Source organism: Vipera ursinii, assembly GCF_947247035.1.
Source record: "Vipera ursinii genome assembly, chromosome: 3".
Taxonomy (NCBI): Eukaryota; Metazoa; Chordata; class Lepidosauria; order Squamata; family Viperidae; genus Vipera; species Vipera ursinii.
Window position 1 is genome coordinate 74,538,363 of NC_139516.1, and position 22,310 is coordinate 74,560,672.

The following is a 22,310-nucleotide window of genomic DNA, read 5'->3' on the forward strand; positions in this document are numbered from 1 at the left end:
TATCATGCCAATGAGCACTGCATTACTATAAATTTTCTCCACATGGAACTATTAATGCATTGACTTAAAAAAGACTATAAACGTCCTAAATTGCATGAGCAATTAATGTACCCATTTCATGCTCTTTAAATCAATTTTTCCTAGGGATTATAGATCTGTTCAGTTACATATGTTATTGAGGATAATTTATATACGGCAAAAACATTAGAGAATTTAAACAGTACATAGATTATTTATATTTGCTGACTGAAACAGTGATTCATCTGAATTGTTTACATTTCTGATACACACAAAGAAAACATTACTATTCCTGAGTTCTCATACAACATTTATTATTTTTATTTTCTTAATTGCTAACCAATGCCACCTTTCCATCAAATGATGTTCAATAACCTTGACAACCTGTCTTCATAAAACTTGGAGAGGGCCTGGTAATTTATAGCTCTAGTGAAAAGATCAATTACATTTATAATACACAAATTTTATATATATATATATACACACAATGATGTAGAATAAGATCACAATTCCAAAGTCTCTTTGAAAAGTTCTAATATTTATAATTTGTATATTAGAGGTTTCAATCTCAGTTCAGTTCTTGATTATGGTCACTGACCAATATGTGTTTCAATTCACATTCCATAGATAAAATGCCTGCCATTCTGTCATTTCACAGGGGGAAAAAAAGATAAAAACAGTAACTTGAAAATTTTTGGGAATGTTAAGTTGTTAACCAAAAGGTATCTTATAAGAATTCATTCCTTGATTTGATGGCTACAGTCTACGTGTTTCTAATTCTACTTTATCTTCCGTCTGTAATGATTCAGATTCACTTTGAGCAACAGGTGGTCGCAGTATGATTTCTGGGCCTCCTCCATAGATTGACTGTAGAAAATTCCATGTTTCTTCGGAAATCTGTCCAGAATCAGCTCCTAAAAAACACACATATTTCCATGAAGTTTACCTGATATTTTAAAAGATTAAATCTGAGAAGCACTTCAGTATTTATAAATACATAATATAAAAAGCTCAAGTTTAGTATTATCTGGAACAGTCTGTAACTTTGCTATGATACAACTGATGCAGCTCAACCTATTAACTGCCGTTTGATGTTGTTTTGTGTTTGTGAGTCATTATATAAAGGGAACCTATAGCGAATCTTAAAATGAGATAATTCTCTGACCAATTGTACGTATTAAAATACCTGTTCACAGGTTTTCAAATTTTAATTTTTGCACCATAAAGGTAGAAATGTCCATATTTTTAAACAAAAAAAGTATGTTCAGAAAAGCATTATAGCGACAGATGATAAAGCCATTTCTCTACAGGTCATGTTGAACTGCATATAGACTTTTAGAGACAAATTCAGAGTTCCTTTTTAAGAGCAATGACAAGTGTCAAATACAGATTTCAAGTACTGCTATTTAGTAGTTAAACAACTAGATTACAACCTAACCTATTGACACAGCAGTATTTAAAGAAATTTTAATTTTAGCTGAAGGCTAGAGAATAATGTAAGTAATTTCTTCTTTTCTTTACATTATGTGAAGATGGTGGGTTATAGTGAATCTGTATGAGGCTAACTGGAGAGCCAATGAATTCAATCAATCAATCAGAATAGAGCCGGAAGGGATCTTGGAGGTCTTCTAGTGCAGGGCCCCCCAAAATGGCCACCAGGCTGTGTGAAGGGATGGCGCTTGCACTCACCTCTCCCACACTCGCGCCAGTACCGCCGCGAGCGTCCCGCCGGTGCTAACACCACCCCGCCCCCGAGTGCCTCACCAGCACTAGTGCCACCCATAGCGTCCCGGCAGCGCTAGCACCATCCCTGAGCGTCCTTTGGTGCTAGCGCCTCCCTGAGCATCCCACCGGCACTAGAGCTGCCCCACCCCAGAACGTCCCAATGGCAGTAGTGCCACCCATAGCGTTCCAACAGTGCTAGCGCTGCCCCATTTGCAGCACTCCTGCCCACGCAGCTGTTTGCACATGTCCTTGTGTGTGGCCGTTTGTGTGTGCGCATGTGTTCACACATGGCCCATTTATGGGTACATGCGCGGGGGTCATTTTTGCACGCGCACACAACCCATTTGCAAGCGTGCACTTAGCAGTGCCTGCCTCCCTTTATGGGCCACCAAATCAAAAAGGTTGGAGACCTCTGTTCTAGTGCAACTCCCTGCTCAAGCAGAAGACCCTATACCATTTCAGACAAGCAGCTGTCCAGTCTTTTCTTAAAAGCCTCCAGTGATGAAGTACCCTCTACTTCTGAAGGCAAGCTGTTCCATTGGTTAATTGTTCTCACTGTTAGGAAATTTCTCCTTAATTCCAGGTTGCTTTTTCCTTGATTAGTTTCAATCCATTGTTTCTTGCCTTGCCTTCTGGTGCTTTGGAAAATAAGTTGACTCCCTCTTGTTTTTTTATCATTTGAACTCCCCCTTCCTCTATATTCTGTACTTTTAAGAATAGAAGGGGATTATTTGTTTATGGAATGGTTAATCCCATAGGAAAAATGTACAGATCATACACAAAATAATCATAAATGAACATGACCACTGGTAAATTTGCATGCAGAGAACTATCTGTGTATTCATACCTTGTTTCAGAACAAGCAAACCACATTTACTGACACCAACTTTGGTATTGTCAATAGGACCTGGAGGATCTAATGAAATAAAAAGTATGTTACAATGTAAGATAATAATACTATTTAAAGAAACAAAAGCCTCAAAGAAAATCTCTCTCATTATTTTATAAATTATTTAAAAACTCTGCATAATAAAATGTAGCAAAATACACATTTCAATCGGGTGTATAATTTGAAACAGCTGCATACAAGTTCAAAAAATGTTTGTAACTGAATGAAATTCTCCTACTAAACCCTTTATGAAGGATCCCTAAACTACAGATCCAAACTGAACTATGTATCTATATGCATAGTTGCCATGGACTCGTATTATTAGGTCCATTTACTGTTTTATTTAACGTGCAGAATTCATTGCACTGCCCTGTGACTTTACTGTAGTATTTACTACCTAATTAAAACTCTGATCTTTATACAGCATGTGATTGCAGTCTCTTTGAATTACAAAAGTACTCACCGTTGTCCTTGCCCTTAACAAATGCTTCCCATTCTCTGAACCATTGCATACTGATGCAATAGAATATAGATGGAGACTCCTCCTCTTGGAATGCTCTATTCAACTGAGAGACAGAAAGAAAATTCTAAAAGCAGATGTGAACAACCCTAACATAGCTGCCTCAGATTCACTGTTACTGTCCTCAAAACTCTCCAAAATTACAAATAGTAAATGCATATTCAAAATTAAATGCTTAAAAAGTGTTGGATCAATGTTCCTATTGTGATTTAGAAAAAGTTGAGATGAATAAAACAAAACCACATCTCTACATAGTGTCTGCTAATGTATCTATATACTTCTAAACCTCATCATTCCTGTAACCTTCAACTGAGTGAAACGGTGCATCATAGGGCAACAAATTTTGAACCAAGGCACCTCAAATAAGCTAACATACAGAAGGCATCCAAAATCCAGAGGCTACAACATCCATGGAATAGAAATTTTGCAAAGTTTTATGAAATATTTTATGATGCAACAATCATAAAACAGTTTATGGCATAATACAAAATGTCATAAAACATTTCAACGCAGGCTATTTTTTTAGGCAGATAAATTTCTGAAGGTATCTCAACTTTTCCAATGAAGGCAGTACATTAGGAGCTCTGTCACTGTTGAAAGCAATGAGGAACCTAGTAAGGAAATATTTCTGGAAGGACAACCCAATTAATCAAGGGTTGCCAACTATACTACAAAAACCCTATGTGTAATCTTTAACTGGGCGAAACAGTGCATCATACAGCAACGTTTTTTGAATCAAGGTATCTCAAATGGCCTAACCTAAGGGATGTGTCCAAAATCTGGAACTGAAGTTTAACCAATTTTGAAAAACATGATATAAAAATGATCATAAAACATTTTATGATATAATACATTTCCTGTGGTCAACTCCTGATGTTTGGCTGTGCTATACAATTCTACATGGGCTACTTTCAAGGCAGATACTTCTATGAATATCTGCTGAATTTTAAAGAAAGAAATAATCTCTGAAACAATGACTCAATGGTTAAGGATTGTCTAGTTACCATTAAAACTTAGGGTATACAATGTTGCTTAAAAGTTCATGAACTCTTTAAATTTCTGCATAAATATGACCTAAAATCTGTTCTCCACCCAAGTCCTAAAATTAGATAAAGAGAAATACTGAAAATTGAAAAGGGTTCACAAATTTTTAAGCATCATTGTATAAGCTCTAATATTATTCATTATAGAAAACGTACTGAAGACAAATGGATATTATGTTTAAAAAATCCTCAGCTCTTGAAATTTTCATATTGTTTACACATCTTGTGTAATACTTCCTCCTATAACTTTTCTTTTCAGTTAGAAGCTGTTCTTCAGATTGTAAATCAAATATTCTACGATTTTTCCCCAGTTCTGAAATTCTACTTTGACATGCCAAAATGGGATGCTAAGAAAATATGAAACATTTTTATTACCAAGAATACCGGTAATTATGAATCATTTTGAATAATTTCAAAATATTAAGCTTGGTTTGGATGTTCACTTTCTATTTGCAGTGGAACTTTGTCCTTCGATGAGTCCTATTAGTGAAAAGAACGGGGTAGAATATGTATTTTATTTTCCCTTTTCAAGTCCACATCTCACTACATTGTTTTGAAGAAGCACTCAAACTGCTTGGGGACAAAAAATGTGTGAAATTAATAAAAATGTTCTATATGTGGCTCACAATGTATCAAGATAAAAGCTATTAATTTAAATATTTGTAACTCAAACAAATATAATTTAACAAAATAGAAAGAACATATTTACCCGAATAAACATTTCCAGTTCTGTCTTCTGTCTTTTTTCTCTTTTTTCTGTTTCCATTTGACAGGTATAACATACATACAAATGATTAACTGCTGGTCCTCCACCATACCTGCGATAATAAATTATTAAATAAATCCCCATATCCTTTAGGTTTTATAGAATCGAACATTATAATTAGGAAACTTTTTTGTTCATATTTTTTTAATTTTAGTTACACATATCTGAATTAGGTGTGCACGGTATATCTATTATTCCCAAACTAGTTCTATCAAAATGTGAACATCCTTTTTTACACCTAACTTAGAAATAAGGGTGGTTCTACTGTTCACTTTTGTCCAGATCATATACAAAACAATATTGCTTGTTTTTATTCTATTTTCTAATACATTTTTCATTGTAGTGTTTCTTTGTGGCTTCAGAATCTTCGATTTGTTATACATATTTTGACCAAAAAATTTGAAACATAATAAATGATTTTATAGTAATTTTTGACCTACTTTGCTAATTTATTATTTTTTTTAAAAAAGAAAATCTCCAAATGCAATTAAGTGATGCATTTTAAAGAAAACGTAGCCATTCAATGATAGATCAAAGCTTAAATTAAACTACAATGAAGTAAATCTAAATACTTACTGGGGACAGAGATGTTCTTCTATTGAAAATAGCAACATTAAACTAATGCAACTATAATACCTAATCAGATCATTCTATTCAGATTGCTGTTTGAGCTATCAGATGCCTTTGTATTTAGAAACAAAATGAACTTGTTTTTTTTTGTTTCCTTAGTCCTGAATCATCCTTGTCTCATGCCAATCCACACATTATCTGTGGGGTAGTAGAGGAGCAGGCATGCAAGAGAATAAATGAAAACAGTATATCTGCCTTTGTTTATAGATGCTTTTCTGGCTTAGAAAGTGCCAGTCCAACACAGGATTCAGTATAATGTTCTGTACTACACTATATGCAGATTTTACAATTACCATCTCTTTGATAATGTTCAGACATCAGATGTAATCTGTTTCACAATTAAAAGTTTACCTGCTGTACAAATTATCCCATATGTTCTGAGGAAGCATTACAACCAGATCTTCTATAAAAGAAGCTTTGTGTGGAGGAACTCCTATGGAAAAATAGTTTTAAAAAATTAAATATGATTGAGTTAGAGGGAGTAGAAACCTTCAAGTAATGCAGTTTTTCAGCAGCAGCAAAAGCATAAAACATCTGAGTGAAACAACCTCCCACTGTTTTATATTAAAGCTAATATATTAGCTACCTTGTCTTTCTTAAGATGAATATTGGGCCTTCCGGTCCTGTGCGGTTGTGATTGGTTGCAGGCTTGCGGACCGCCGCACCCCCGCAGCTAATTTTTGTCCTGCCTGGAGACCCTAATGGGTCCAAACCGCCCCGGAGAAGCAGTGAAGAAAGAAGGGTGCCCCGGCGACTCTGGAATGACAGCAGTCGTTCCGTTTGTCTTGGGGAAAGCCTTCTAACCTGACAGGAGAAAGGCTGTATTTCACCAATCAGCCCAAGCTACTTGCAACTGAAGTCCAAAAGAACTAACCAGCATAACAGTAAACAGCGTGTTTGAAACTGGGTGAGGAATCTGATTTTCCCTTTTTTCTTCTATACTTAATTTTCTGGAAAAGATCCCCGAGAAGCAAAATACCTCTGAAAGTGAAGGAGGGGGACTTCCGCCCCACCCTTATACTAACTGAAGCAGCGAATTAAAATTTCCATGGAGGATCAAAATGTATGGTAATGAAATAAATTTATAAACTTGAAAGATAAAATTTAACTTTGGACAAGTTTAAAATTGTTGAATGGTTAAGACTCTCATTTTAAAGACCATTCTTCATGTTGAAAACTAAATAGATGATGACACCTAATGGTGGTTGAAGATTATGACAGTTATGATTTCCATAGAGAACTTGCCAAAACCTGGGAAAAGCTAACATCTTCACATCAGAGAGAAAGGAAGTGATAAGAGAAGCAAAGAAGGAGAAAAAGATTTTCAAGAAACATGGAAGGGCAAAAGCCTCACATAAAGATACTTTATTCAATTTACTTCTTATACCTACAGCAACAGTCATGAATATATGGAAAAACTTTTTGATTCAGCAAAATACATTGATCAAGAAAGATACCGGTCAAAGGAAAAAGATTACAGTGAAAATTAAGAAAATAGATGATGAGATCTACCAGAGAGAATATATAAAAAAGAAACATTTGTTTGAATATGGTTAAAGAAATAGAAATGATTCTGAATACATATGTCATTATAAGAGGGATGAATTTCTTAAATAATACTGTATGCTTTTCCCCCCTTTTTTATTTTATTTCTTGATATAAGTAATATAAAAAAGGTAAAGTTTCCCCCGCACATGCATGCTAGTCATTTCCAACTCTAGGGGCCGGTGCTCATCTCTGTTTCAAAGCCGAAGAGCCAGCACTTGTCAAGAGGACATCTCCGTGGTCATGTGGCCGGCATGATTAGACGCCAAAGGCGCACGGAGCGCTGTTACCTTCCCACTGTAGTGGTCCCTATTTTTCTACTTGCATTTTTACGTGCTTTTGAACTGCTAGGTTGGCAGAAGCTGGGACGAGTAACAGGCGCTCACTCTGTTATGCGGCCCTCGGGATTCGACCCGCCAAACTGCCGATCTTCTGATCGACAAGCTCAGCGTCCTAACCCACTGAGCCACCGCGTCCCTTTATAAGTAATATAATACTGTTGAAATGGCTTAGATGAAGGAAATGTTTTAGATAATTAAATGTGTTTGAATTTAAGGAAATTATAATGTATAAAAAAGAAAAAAGTTTTGAATAAGCTAAAGGATTAGATGACCAGACACATTAAATGGAATATTAAAGATTAAATATATTTTAAATTATACTTAAAAAGAATAAGAAATTTTTGGGAATGAATATATATTAGCTTAGGAGGAATATATATTTTAGGTAGTATTTTACTATTTATGTTTCTTTACTCTTGCTCTCTTTTCCTTTTGTTTACTCTTTTTACCTATTCTTTAAGAAATGTAAAAGTGTTGAGATGGTTTATATGGGAAAAATAGATTTAAATCTTTAAATGTAATTAACTGTTGAGAAAATCTTAACCAGAAAGAATACTTTGAACTTTATGGGAGAAACAAATCTAAATAAGGACTGTAACAGGCTATAATATGAGGCAACCAGATTGATTACACAGAAAAGAAATATTATATTGATGTGATGTTATATTGATGTGTTAAAAATAGAGAACGCCAAATTTGTGACTGAAAATCAAAGCCTTATTTCCATCAATCAATAAAAAGCTAATTCTACTTTTACCCTGACAATAAATTTAGCGATTCTGAATGTAGGCATCCTTGCAGTTTGCTTTGTATAACTGACTAAAATTATTAATGAAATTTCTAAGTTTGGTTAGTATTGCATATCACATTGTGGAATCTACCTTCAAGAGAAATGACAATTTTTACTAAGGGACTAAATCAAGCTGACTGATAATCTTGAATTTCTAATTTAAATTGATCTTTCTGAAGGTTGGGATAATTTTGTTTTTAAACAGATTAAAGTAAATTCTTAATGTAAGAATTATCAAAAAGCAAAATGCATCTTTTCCCATCCCATATTACTATGCAGTCAAATTTATAATTCTGAGTTTCTACCCCACAGATAGATGCAACCTAATTTATCTTACTACAGAATTAAACTACTTTCAACTAGTAAGTTATCCAACGTTTGTGTCTGTCATTCTAATAGTGATACAGTTAGCTTTACATTTGAAGAAAATAAGAAAAATTCAAGCTGTCATCTTCTGGATAATCAAAAAATAAATTAACTGACTATAGAATGATATTCTCATTTAACAGAATAAAAATTCCAATTAAAAGATGTAAGGACAAAAATACACAGGATGAAAAAAATAATGGTCAAAACCTCAAACTACAGAAAGCAGTAGGATTTATTGTTCCAGATAATAAGATGAAAAGTTATCTTCATAGGAGAATAGTTTTATATGATTGCAGTCTCACCTCCATGTGTGCAGAGAAAATCATTATTTGAAATAGGTCCTGGTTCAGCAAAAGTTCTAAATTTATTCAGCCATAAACGTGAAATATAAAATTGAAGGAGGCTTGGTTCCATAACATTAAGGCTTGACACTTTCTCTCTCTCTTTTTTAGCTTCTTCGTTACTTTTTCTTTTGAAAAGACACAATATTAACATTAGTTAATATGTATGCTGTTTTGAAATGAGCACTGTTAACAAGTAATCTCTACATGTTGATGTTGAAAAGGACCTCATCCAAGCTTGAGTTGAAATAAACCAAGAATCATTTTGAGATCTGCATTACTTAGTATGACTAAAAATATTAACTTTTATGACAGCTAAAGTCAATACTGCATACTATGTGTTAATTTTCAATGTAAAAAAGCAAAGGTACTTCAAATCTTGATATATTCCAAATATTTGAGTTAAGCTGAACTTTTAAGAACCAGAAAAAAACATATTAAAACAGATTTGTAGTACTGTCTCCCTTCTTTTTCTTCCTGTGAGAGCATCAACTAAGCAAAATTCTACTCAAATGATGCTTTCGCTGACAATGACAACCTCTGCATCTAACCATTGTTGTGCAACTTTACACTTGCTTTCTCACCTGTAGAAGAGAACATAAGCTTCTGCATTTTGGACAGTTGATTCTGTTACTTCTGTGACACTTTGATCATCAAACTCATACCATCGATTATTTAAATTATTTCGACAATAAGCTATATAATGCCCATCTAAATTAAAGAACAAATTAAGAGAATTTTTTGTTTTAAAATTGCAGGAAAAGCAGATTGGTACAGATTAATGTAATAAATTTTTTACATCAGTTGCATAAAATGTAACATATCATAGACATAGCCTACAAAAATACCGATTATTTATACTCACTGATTGCAGTTCCATGGTGGCAGATGACAGACAAAAGGTCATATACTGCTATTTGAGCAGGACTATCTTTAGTAAGAAAAGGTTGAAGATCAAGTCCTTCCAAAGGAAAGGATACATGAGTTCCAATTTTTGTGGAAAACATAAGATCATGTCTGAATCTTTTGAGATGAATACATAAAATCTGTGAAAAACAATTGACAGACTTATTTGATGTTTATCTTTTATTTTAATAGTTAAGCAAGATATTCCTTATTAAACGGCTAATGACTTTTATTTTCTCATAGAAAATGAAATCACCACAGAACCCTTTATTTAATCTCATTATTCTGTAGCACACTGTGGTTTCTTTAGGGAAGGGGGTAATGAAACCGAATGTCTAAGTCCTTTCTGCAACCTCCAATTTTCCTCCTTTGCTCCCAGTATTTAGCAGTGGGGTTGTTTTTACTGCTCCATTTGAAAGTGCTTTATAATCTCAAAATTACAATATGGCTATTATACGATACAGCTATCAATCATCTATATTTGTGCCTCAAGTTCCTTGGCAGATATTCTTAGTATTTGTTTTTAAGATTATTGATTTGGTTGGGATCCCTGACATGTTATCCAGCACTAATGCAACTTGTGATCTGAAAAATGTTGCGAACAACATGGCAACAACAATTATTATTATGCTTGGCACTTTTCTATACAAACATTGCTAAAGCAAAACTACGCTGACATGACATGAAACTTATGTATGTACTGCATATTTTGTTAATGTGTATGGATGTGGGAAATTCAAGTAATCATTTACAAAACAATATTGATGTTTATATTTCCTGATGAAAAGATATGTTTTAAAAAACCACAAAATAATTCCAATCTTCTAGAAAACTTTCAAATTGTGGAATTTGTCCAAAAAGTATCACACTGATCCTAAATGATTCTAATACAATTCTTTGCACTCCGAGCTATCAGTAGTATTTTATCCTGAATTATTTTAGTTATTAGGTAATTCTCAAGAGCTTGGCAATAATTCAGCTGACCTTTTCTGATCTTAGAAGCTAAGCAGGGTCAGCCCTAATTAGTATTAGAATGGGGGACAGCCTGGCAATGGCTAACCAGATTTCCAAGAAAATTACATAAATGCAATAGCCAGGAAACAAATTTGACTAGTCTTTAATTCTCAGCATTGGAACGTCTCTTGAGCACATTAATAATTACATCAGAAGCAAGAAGTGTTTTCTTATATTTTTAGGTAAGCACAAAAATGTACATTTTTCTATGTTTAATACATGATGATACACATGTTAAAATCAATAATAGAATTTTAGGATTATTCTCAGTCACCTCAAACACAGCACTTTTCAGTGCAGGCCAAGCTCAAATATCCAAATGAATGACACTAAATTTAAACATGAATACAGTGAACAGCTTAAAATGCACTATTCCTAGCTATCTAAAAACTGTTGTATAGAATGTAACAGTTGGTCCTCAAGACTGATAGAGCTTCAGGTGACTGTTTTGTAAATAACAGTCAGCTGCAGCCTTCCCATTACCAATGAATCATCTTTCTAGTCCATCCTAAGGTTATGAGAAAAACACCTAGGAAATCTTAGCCATAGCATCACCTGAGCTATAAATGTAAAATACTACACTCTTTCATGAATCTTGCTAACCACTAAAATTGTGGCTGAAAAAAAAAACAACTTTTCATTGAAGCAGCTACATAGTCTGACAGAAAATATAATTCAGGGTAGAGACCATAACAACATACAGAAGAAATTGATTTATTTTGATTGTTATCTTTTAAAGTGTTAAAAGAATCATCCTGGAAAATGAAGAAATAGAACTGAATACAAATCATGTTACATGAAGTAATTTGTTGTTATGTTCACACTGTTTATTATAAAAAGGAAGGCAAAAGAACATTTTTATCCAGTAAAGGAAAGCAAAGGACATTACCTCAGGGAAGTGTTGAACTTTGCAGAATTTTACTCCATTTCTTAACCTGAGGTAAAGTTCACATTTAATAACATTGTAAAAAATATTGACCACAAAGTTAAAAAATTTCTAATATACATCTTTTACTATTTTAGAAATGCTGACTAGAGAAAATGGAATGGAATTAGAAATCTACACTTTTCTCCACAGCTTTCACAACAATATATAAAATAAACATGATAGCTTACTATATAAAAAAATCCAACATATACCTTGGTAAAGTACTAAACTTAATAATAAGAATAATTGGGTATAATTCCAAAACATCAGGAGCACCACTTTGACACCAGTCAATTGCAAAAGGCAGCTTTACTTGGAACAGCTTACATCTTACAATGATATCTTTAATATTATTAAATAACATCTGCCTATCCCAGGGCTTAATAGGTGGACAAAAATACTAAATCCAATCTAAGCATCTGGCTGATTGTGCGACCAACTATAACCTATATTAAGACAATGAAATGCCTTTTCTTTCCAACTATTTATTTCCTGCCTTTACAAATAACTGGATGTGGCAAACATGAGTGACTATGGGACTGCCTGGCTGGACCTACCCGAAAAATGGTTTATTTGTCTTATTCAAGCACGGACTTATTTGCACTCAGGGGTGCCCCCCCTTCCTGGGCGTGACCCGCCTTTATTTCAACTCCTCTTGATGATGGGCCCAATTATTGGGACCCTGAGAGATGGTTGGGCAAGGACAGGAGCCTCTGTCATAAATTTAATAAGAGGCCCCTGGTGCACTTTTTAGCTCAATTTTTTGTGGGGTTAGGGAGGGGGGAGGGTTCTCAAAAGGTTTGGTTGGAAACTGGGGGGGTTCCACCAACCGTTTCTCAGACCAGGCCTGGGATTGATCGTGCCGTGACGAGGCTTGGGTGCCTCCGGGGCCCCGGAGCGGGGTGTGGGTTTGTCTATTCCCACGGCGGTAGGGAATGGCAGCGGGCGTGTGAACAGAGGGCCGTATCAATATCCGGGAGTGCGTCCCCGCTGTCTCCAAGCGGTGATGCGCTCCGACCCTCTGGTTTCGGCCCATGGTTTCGGGAGCGAGGATGAGCAGCCACCTGAGCTCAGGCTCGTGTATTTCAATGCCAGGTCCGTAGCTAACAAGGCTCCTCTTATACGTGATTTGATCGAGGAGCATGCGGACCTGGCTTGCATTATGGAGACCTGGTTGGGCCCAGAGGGCAGTGTCCCTCTGGCTGATCTTTGTCCATCGGGTTTCCGGGTGCTGCACCAGCCTCGGGCTCAGGGTAGGGGCGGAGGAGTGGCAGTAGTCGTGAGGGAGACCTTATATCTGCGGGAGGCCACCGTTGTCCAAATAGTCGGGTGTGAGTCCCTCCTCCTGAGATGTGACCCTAGAGCTCAGTTGGGCTTGCTGCTGGTGTACCTTTCGCCTAGTTGCGCAGCAGCAGCCCTGCCTGAGCTTCTCGACATACTCTCAGGGTTGGTGATTGAGTTTCCCAAACTTATGGTTTTGGGTGACTTTAATCTACCATCCCTGGGGGGATCATCTGAGTTAGCTTGGGAGTTCATGGCTTCCATGACGGCCATGGACCTGACGCAAGTTATTCAGGGTCCAACTCATGGGGGGGTCACACGCTCGATTTGTTTTTTCTATCTGGACGGTGGTTAGATGATCTGGGTGGGGGTTCCCCAATTGTTATGCCCCTGTCATAGACCGATCATCACCTCCTGCGGTTGGGCTTCCGTTTTGCCACTCCCCGTCGTGGGGTTGTTGAACCAATGAGATGGTTCCGCCCTAGGCGCTTAATGGACCCTGAGCGGTTCCAGGCGGAGCTTGGGTCCCCACCTGCCTCCTTTGCTCACAGCTCGGCCAATGCCCTAGTGGAAGCCTGGGAAAAGGCGGCCACAGAGGCACTCGACTGAGTTGTACCCATGCGGCCCTTGACCCGGTGCAGATCCCAATGGGTTCCATGGTTTTCCATGGAGCTCCGGGAGATGAAGCGTCAGAGACGGGGCCTAGAGAGCTGTTGGAGATCCAGCCGATCTGAATCCGACCGGTTGCGACTAAGGTCTTTCACGAGATCTTATCTCGCGGCGATGAGGACGGCAAGGTCTAATCACTTTGCCGCCCTCATCGCGTCCGCAGATAATCGCCCGGCTGCCCTGTTTAGGGTGACCCGCTCCCTCCTTAATCAGGAGGTGAGGGAGGAGCCCTTGCAGGGTCGTGCCGAGGAGTTTAGTCAACATCTGTCGGACAAAATTGCTCGGATTCGGACCGGTTTGGACTCCGACTGGGCAGAGTCTGACGATGAGGACGAGGGCAGTCTTGTCGATATTATCTGGGAGGAGTTAGATCCTGTGACTCCTGAAGATGTGGACAGGATCATGGGGAAGCTGAGCTCCACCACATGTTTATTGGACCCGTGCCCCTCCTGGCTGGTTTATGCAGCCCGGGATGGGACACGACACTGGCTCCAGGCAGTGATAACTGCTTCTTTGAGGGTAGTTTTCCCGCCGCCTTGAAGGAGGCGGTGGTGAGACCCCTCCTCAAGAAGCCTGTCCTGGACCCAGCTGTATTAAATAACTTTTGTCCAGTCTCCAACCTTCACTTTCTTGCGAAGGTTGTTGAGAGTGTGGTGGCGCATCAGCTCGCTTTGTTCTTGGAGGAAGCTGATTATCTGGACCCGTACCAATCGGGTTTCAGGCCTGGGTACAGCACGGAGATGGTATTGGTCACGCTGGTGAGTGATGTCTGGCGGGCTCGGGACAGGGGTTGTTCCTCTTTCCTAGTCCTGTTAGACCTCTCAGTGGCTTTTGATACCATCGACCATGGTATCTTGCTGCGGCGTCTCAGGGGGTTGGGAGTGGGAGGCACAGTTTTTCAGTGGTTCTCCTCCTACCTTCTGGGGCGTTCGCAGTCGGTGTTGGCAGGGGGGCAGAGGTCGACCTTGAGGCCTCTCGTTTGTGGAGTTCCTCAGGGATCGGTCCTCTCGCCTCTCCTGTTCAACATCTATATGAAGCCTCTGGGTGAGATCATTCGTGGTTTTGGAGTTGGTTATCATCAGTATGCTGATGATACCCAGCTTTTTATTTCAACCCCAAACCACCCCAGTGATGCCCTCGACATGATGTCCCGTTGCCTGGAGGCAGTCCAGGTCTGGATGGGGAGGAACAGGCTTCAGCTCAACCCTGACAAGACTGAGTGGCTGTGCGTGCTGGCGTCTCGGGAAACGCAGATTATTCCATCTCTTACTATGGGGGGTGAGTTATTACCCCCCATATATCGGGCTCGCAACTTGGGGGTCCTCCTAGATTCACAGCTCTCCTTAGAAGATCATACAGGAGCTGTGAGTAGGGGGGTCTTCGCCCAGGTTCGCCTGGTGCGCCAGTTGCGGCCCTATCTAGACCGGGATGCCTTGCGTACAGTCACTCATGTGCTCGTGACCTCTCGTTTGGACTACTGCAACGCTCTCTACATGGGGCTGCCCTTGAGGACCACTCAGAGGCTTCAACTGGTGCAGAATGCAGCCGTGCGAATGGTGTTGGGGGTCTCCCGATACTCCCATGTTACACCTCTGCTCCGCGAGCTGCATTGGCTGCCAGTTGCCCTCCGGGTGAGATTCAAGGTGCTGGTAATGACCTATAAAGCCCTACATGGCATGGGTCCGGATTACCTACGGCAGCACCTGCTGCTGGCGCCAACCTCCCTCCGTCCAGTGCGCTCCCACAGAGTGGACCTCCTCAGGGTGCCTCCGATCAGAGAATGTCGATTGGTGGCCCCCAGGGGGAAGGCGTTCTCTGTGGGCGCGCCAGACCGATGGAACCGCTTGCCGGTTGAGCTCTGGATGGCCCCCGACCTTCGCTCCTTCCGACGCGATCTAAAAACCTATCTATTTGAACAATCCGGCCTGGTCTGATGGGTTTGGGGTTTGGATTTGGTTTTAACATAGTTTTAATTATTGTATTATATTGGGCATAATTATTTAATCTTTTTTAACTTTTGTATTTATATTTCGATATTTATTACCCTGTACACCGCCCTGAGTCCTTCGGGAGAAGGGTGGTATAAAAATTTAATAAATAAATAAATAAATAAATAAATAAATAAATAAATAAATAAATAAATAAATATCCAACACACCTTCCCCTTCCCGTTTTCCCCACAACAACCCTGTGAGATGGGTTGGGCTGAGAGTGTGACAGGCCTAAGGTCACCCACCTGGCTTTCATGGCCAAAAAGCAGCACTTGAATTCAGTCTCCTGCTTTCTAGCCCAGCTGCTAAACATTAGGCCAAACTGCTTCAAATGGAGAATATATGGCTGTGGCTCTGAATTTTAACTCAGAATCTAAAGTGTTTTTTTAGTGTACATGTTAAGATTTTACTGAATTCTGACTTATTAAGAACAAATATATATATATTTTAAATGTAGATCACTTACTTTTTACATTTTTCACAACTGTACATATTGTCACCTGCAGACATTGTAAAGAGGGAAGGACAACCATTATTCTAAAACTATAAAAAAACATCTTTTCCCCCTTCAACCCACACTAAACCTGTTGCAATACAATAAATTGTATTATGAATTGGAAAATTGTTCTTAATTGAAAATCCAGACTATGGTTTTAAAGTTATTCTTTTGCAATTATGTTTTCTGAATGTTTGTCCTTGAAAATATTTCTCAATTCAACTTCAACAATAACACTGTGGGGAAAACTCTAATGTGCTTTCTGTTCTGTTAAATGTGAATCTGATTCAAAACAATAAATCACACACAGTAGCTAAATTTGATGTTTGATAAAATATGAATCTCTTACCTTTCAATTCATCTCTGGCAAAAAAGGCAGCAAGACAATCTTGTAAGGTTACTGTTGGACCCCAAAACCAGCTAGGAACACATGAGACAACAAACCTGAAATATCATCGACAGAAAAACAGCAATTGTTCTGCTGTTATAACAGAAACATTAGTGCAGAAGAATTATTGGAGTAATAGAAAGAAAATAACTAACCTTTTGAAATATTCCACAAAAAACGCAATCCAACCTTGAGGAGCATATGCTTCACCACAAGATCCTGCCTTGACAAGAGAAGACTGATGATTTGCAGAATGCAGCTTAGCGAGATCTTCCTTACCTGGAATAGGTAAAGACAAATCCTGGAAAGTTTCCAGGGTAACTGAAACCTATGGAAAACAAACATAAAGGCTTATTTGTCAATATACTTAATCAAATTCCATAATTACATTTCCTTCTTTTAAACTTCTCATAAAACAAAACATAGCAATGCTTATCTGCACATATACCACTTATTTAAGTTCACTATAAAAGTATGCATAAATGTAAGTTACAGGTTCAATGTAAAGTATGGATAAATATTAATACGTACATAAATATTGATAACTATTAAAATATAAATAGTGCACAGGATAAAAAATAACGAACTATGAACAGGAAAGGGACTAGTCAGAATGTTTGGATAATCTAACTTGAATAATCCAAGAACTGATATATACATATATACACACATATATATATATATATATACATATATACACATATATATACACACACACACACACACACACACACACACACACACATATATATATATATATATATATATATATATATATATATATATATATATATATATATATATATATATATACAATTCCACATAGAAAGTGAGAAGTTTTGCATAAGCACTGTAAAACTTACCCGATCACATGTGAGACACTGTACAGAACTTAAAATAGAACCATCAAATATATCTGATATAACACTTCGGTATTTTTTATTTTTCTTCTTTTTAGAGGAAGACGCAGTTGGAACTAAAAGAGCAAGAAAGCATTACAAAATATTATTTGAACTGTCCAGGGCTAATTAACATTAATTTCTACATGAATTTTGGGAAGGCAGCTGACATTGTTTTACTCATTCGTTATAATTCATGTACATGTAATTATACCCTCTCACCCCAATGGGAATCAATCCACCCTGTGCCAGAAGAGAAGGCATGGTACAGGCTCAATCAGTCAGGGAATTCTAGTGGGAAGGATCCAGGAGAAGAGACCTCTCTACCGTGGCCGCTGCCCTTTGTAACATATCCTGAGGTGAGAATTGCACCGACCTTTCTGACCTTCCATAAGGGCCTGAAGTCCTGGTTCTACAGTGGGCCTGGGACCGCAATGGAGGGGTATCATTCTAGAAGTGGTTAATAAATTAACAGAAGACTCCCACCTCTGCACACGGTCTTTGTAATAATTTTTTAGCATAATTATTGTATCTTATCTTTTTTAATGTTTCTGGTTTTAATGTTTGTAAGCTTCCAAGATTTGCCTCCGGATGCGATGGGTGGCATACATAAATCCAGTGAATAAATAAAAATAAATAAAATGTCTTCAGCTTCAGGGCCAACTGGTCTTAACCACAATTCTGCACAAAAGATGGCAACAACCATAGTCTGTGTTTACAAGCAATTTTCATCTGCAATCTGAATTGCCACAGCCAATCCAGTATCTCAGTTTTATACCGCAATATTTATATCATTCTACGTCGTGCACATATCAAAAAGATGATCTCATTTGCAATACTTTTGAGACGCTGCAAGTATATTCTAATAGACATGGAGGGATAGAGTGAGAAGTCGTCTCAAAAGTAATGCAGCTGGGTTTGGAGAAACAAACAGGCACTACTCAATTTATCATTATTATTTAAATAGCACAAAATATTTGCAGGGCGACTTTAGTATATATCCTGCCAAAGTAAGCTTTAGATGGCACTACTCTACCTTACTTGATGTTGAAAAAGCTAAGCAAGACTCAACTAAAATTTGGAGACATTTAAAACAAAATCAAAAGAAAGCAATGGCAAACTATTTCTTTGTTGTAACCAAAGACATATACATAAAATCTCACTTAAATGTTAGCTTTGGAACAGGAGATAAGATTTACAAATGTACAAAATTATTTCAGTTCAATTCAATGCAATAAATCAGAAAATAAAAAAATTCAATGAGCCTTACTAGAAGTTTGAAAACCCCACAAAATGAAAGACTGATATTATTGGAAAATAGCACTGTATTTAAACAGTGCTTTGACAAAAAAATGATGCAACTCCCAAAGGGCAAGCAACAGATAAACAGAAATTGCAGTTCTAATGCTTAATCCCTAGATAAAAATTGTGAATGCTTGCCTTCACTTACATTGCTGGGTTACTTTTATGTTGACTGGAAAAACGGCTGGCAATTACACAAAGTCTTAAAGCTCTTAATACAACACAGTGGACAACTTCCCTTGAGTCAGGGGAAGATTTCCCTGACCAGCTGTAGACTACAAACCAATGTCTCTCAACTTTAAGATATGTGGACTTCAACTCCCAGGATTTTCATGCCAGCTGGGGAATTTTATGAGTTGAAACATCTTAAATTTTCCATTTTCTGTTCTTCAAAACGTATTCCAAACAACTGAAAATAGCCTAAACTCACATCACAAACCTTGGCAGCAAAATGGCCAAATAAAAACTGATTTGGATTGTTTGGGAAGGCTGGTAGGACTACGGATGAAAATGATGGGAACTCTTTTCATTCTCACTACTTTTTAATAAAATAAAAATGGGTTCTTCTATGTATGTGTGTATTAGAATTAACTCTACAAGAGAAAAAGTTAACTGTTTCCATGCATGAGCTATCTAGGTAAAGGTAAAGGTTCCCCCGCACATGCGTGCTAGTCGTTTCCGACTCTAGGGGCCAGTGCTCATCTCCGTTTCAAAGCCGAAGAGCCAGCACTTGTCCGAGGACGTCTCCGTGGTCATGTGGCCAGCATGACTAGATGCCAAAGGCGCACGGAACGCTGTTACCTTCCCACCGTAGTGGTCCCTATTTTTCGACTTGCATTTTTACGTGCTTTCGAACTGCTAGGTTGGCAGAAGCTGGGACGAGTAACAGGCACTCACTCTGTTACGCGGCACTCGGGATTCGACCCGCCAAACTGCCGACCATCTGATCGACAAGCTCAGCGTCCTAACCCACTGAGCCACCGCATCCCATGAGCTATCTACATAAGTAAATTTATGAAATTTATCATTCAATGAATAAATGCCCGCATTTCCTATTTATGAACATGTACTGTAATATACACTATATTCTAGCCTCTTGTACATCTTCCTCGTACAATGTTTTTTTTTCTTTTTCTAACTCTAAATTACACATTTGAGAGAATATACCTAGAGAAAGCTTTCACTACAAATGCCATGGTAATAGATGAACTATGAAGTGACTTATTAGCAAGACTAAGAATTGCAATAGTGCTGAATATCTGTAGCTCGGGTGTAGGATTGAGGGTGAAGGTTCGTTCTTCGAGCTTGTGGGTTGGTTTCTGAACGTTTTGTTACCAGGCTAGGTAACATCTTCAGTGGTGTTTTTGACATGCCACAGAATCATTAAGTGTTATCAGAATCACTTGAGTAAGGACACAGTGGCTCAGTGGGTTAGGACGCTGAGCTTGTCGATCAGAAGGTCGGCAGTTTGGCGGGTCGAATCCCGAGTGCCGCGTAACAGAGTGAGTGCCTGTTACTCGTCCCAGCTTCTGCCAACCTAGCAGTTCGAAAGCACGTAAAAAATGCAAGTAGAAAAATAGGGACCACTACGGTGGGAAGGTAACGGCGTTCCGTGCGCCTTTGGCGTCTAGTCATGCCGGCCACATGACCACGGAGACGTCCTCGGACAAGCACTGGCTCTTCGGCTTTGAAACGGAGATGAGCACTGGCCCCTAGAGTTGGACACGACTAGCACGCATGTGCGGGGGAACCTTTACCTTTAACTATGGCACGCTAGTAGTTAACAGGTTTTAAAGTAGAAAGGATGCCTCATAATCTTGAAAAATACATAATGGAGAAGGCAAATGTTAGGCAAGTTCATGAAATAGAAATTTATGTGGTTCCTTTGGACACTCCCTAATCTCTGCCTGTCCCCCAAGCCTCAAGGGTACACATAACAGGAGACAAAGGAAATTAAGAATTAGCTCCATCAGAATGACATCACCATTTAAGCCAAATTAATTTTATGCATGTATGACTTTTAATCACTTTCAAATAATATTCATACAATCACCTGAATATCTGCTGTGTATTTGTACCTTCACTGTTTCCTGATTATTCAAAAGTTCAGCTGTTTCACGGAGACTGTTTATATCTTTTTCTGTGTCGTCCATAGAATTTGTTCTATTCATTTTGGTACACAAGGATTTCTCTTTTCTATAATCTTTAGATGTATTTTCATCCTCCTCAATTAACATTGCATTTTCTGCAGGATCATCTGCCACAGGTTTTGACCAAGGATCATTTTCTACCTTATCATCGTTAAGACATTGAAAATCTGCATCTGATGGGCATTTTTCTTCTTCCATTCTCTCTTCAATGTTTGTGGTGCTATTATCCTCTCCTGTAATAACAGTTTCTTTTAACTCTTCATGAAGCAAATCCATTAGACAACGTAGAAATTCCTGGGCATCCTAAAATTTAAAACAGGTAAAATACACATCTGACTAATGTGATAGCTTTAAAAAAACACTAATTAGAGTAAATACATATGAAGCAGGGTGTAGGAGTAACATACTGTACTAGGTGTAACATACTGTTCTGGTTTTAGTTACTTCCATTTTATAATGTGATTTGTAAAAATCCAGAGGAGTATGCAGGGAAGAGAGTGAGTGGGATTTTTTTCAGTAGCTCCTCTTGCTCATAGAATCTCCCTGGAATGTCTATTTTGCACATCAGACAACCTTCTAGATAGCTTGCACTATTGCATGAAAGATTTAGACAGAATAATGTCTGAATTTTTCTCCTGCCTGATTTTTGCAAAAGGGCAAAAGAAGATGGGGCAAAAGAAAAGTAACACCCCCCAAATCTATTTCTTTTATACTAGATTTATAATTAAATCTAAATGTTATATTAATCAGCATTTTGAACATTGAAATGAATTTGTCATTTACGTTATTTTTAAAACCAAAAATATATGGTCCTAGCTCTCTTCCTCTGAATAGAAAAAAAAGAGCTTTCTATTGTAAGGTGTTTATATTACACCACAGTGTAAATATAAAGCCTGAATTAATCAACTTAATTGAATAAAGGAGAAATATACAAAAAAATCCAGCAGTTTGCCAGTAAATTCAACATCCATTCTTTCTGTTTCACTAGATTATCACTATACCCAGTATCTTTTTTATGCATGTGTGTTTAATTAATTAACTAATTAATTAATTGATTGATTGGACTTATATGCTGCCCTATCTCCCGAAGGACTCAGGGCGGCTAACAATAATAAAACACAATAGTACAAATGTTAAAAAAAAGATTAAACTAAGAAGCCCCAGTGATAAAATATTAAAAACATTTTCTTTTTAAAAACCCTTATCATCAGTCCAGGTCAGCCTGATGGAAAAGAAATGTTTTGAGGTTGCGACGAAAGGACCGGAGATCCGGGGCCATCCGGAGCTCAAGGGGAAGCTGATTGTTTTT

At 37.8% G+C, this 22,310-nt stretch overlaps 1 protein-coding gene across 4 annotated transcripts in view; it reads right to left on the reverse strand.

Annotated features, from left to right (window-relative positions):
- Positions 1 to 311: 311 nt before the first annotated feature.
- The window catches only part of USP33 (ubiquitin specific peptidase 33), a 41,834-nt gene continuing 19,835 nt past the window's right edge, over positions 312 to 22,310 (reverse strand). For 2 of the 4 annotated variants that reach the window (XM_083359302.1, XM_083359304.1), the window contains 14 exons: positions 20,905 to 21,304; positions 17,514 to 17,626; positions 16,806 to 16,978; positions 16,612 to 16,706; positions 16,233 to 16,266; positions 11,787 to 11,832; positions 9,843 to 10,023; positions 9,562 to 9,688; positions 8,939 to 9,105; positions 5,943 to 6,024; positions 4,905 to 5,013; positions 3,096 to 3,198; positions 2,591 to 2,659; positions 312 to 932 (listed from right to left, as the gene is read on the reverse strand). In XM_083359302.1, coding sequence (XP_083215428.1) covers positions 775 to 932; positions 2,591 to 2,659; positions 3,096 to 3,198; positions 4,905 to 5,013; positions 5,943 to 6,024; positions 8,939 to 9,105; positions 9,562 to 9,688; positions 9,843 to 10,023; positions 11,787 to 11,832; positions 16,233 to 16,266; positions 16,612 to 16,706; positions 16,806 to 16,978; positions 17,514 to 17,626; positions 20,905 to 21,304 — 1,857 coding nt within the window. In that variant the 3' untranslated portion in view covers positions 312 to 774. Of the gene's footprint in view, positions 933 to 2,590; positions 2,660 to 3,095; positions 3,199 to 4,904; positions 5,014 to 5,942; positions 6,025 to 7,498; positions 7,598 to 8,938; positions 9,106 to 9,561; positions 9,689 to 9,842; positions 10,024 to 11,786; positions 11,833 to 16,232; positions 16,267 to 16,611; positions 16,707 to 16,805; positions 16,979 to 17,513; positions 17,627 to 20,904; positions 21,305 to 22,310 lie in introns of those variants that run through there. The other 2 variants (XM_083359303.1, XM_083359305.1) reach the window with 2 other exon arrangements.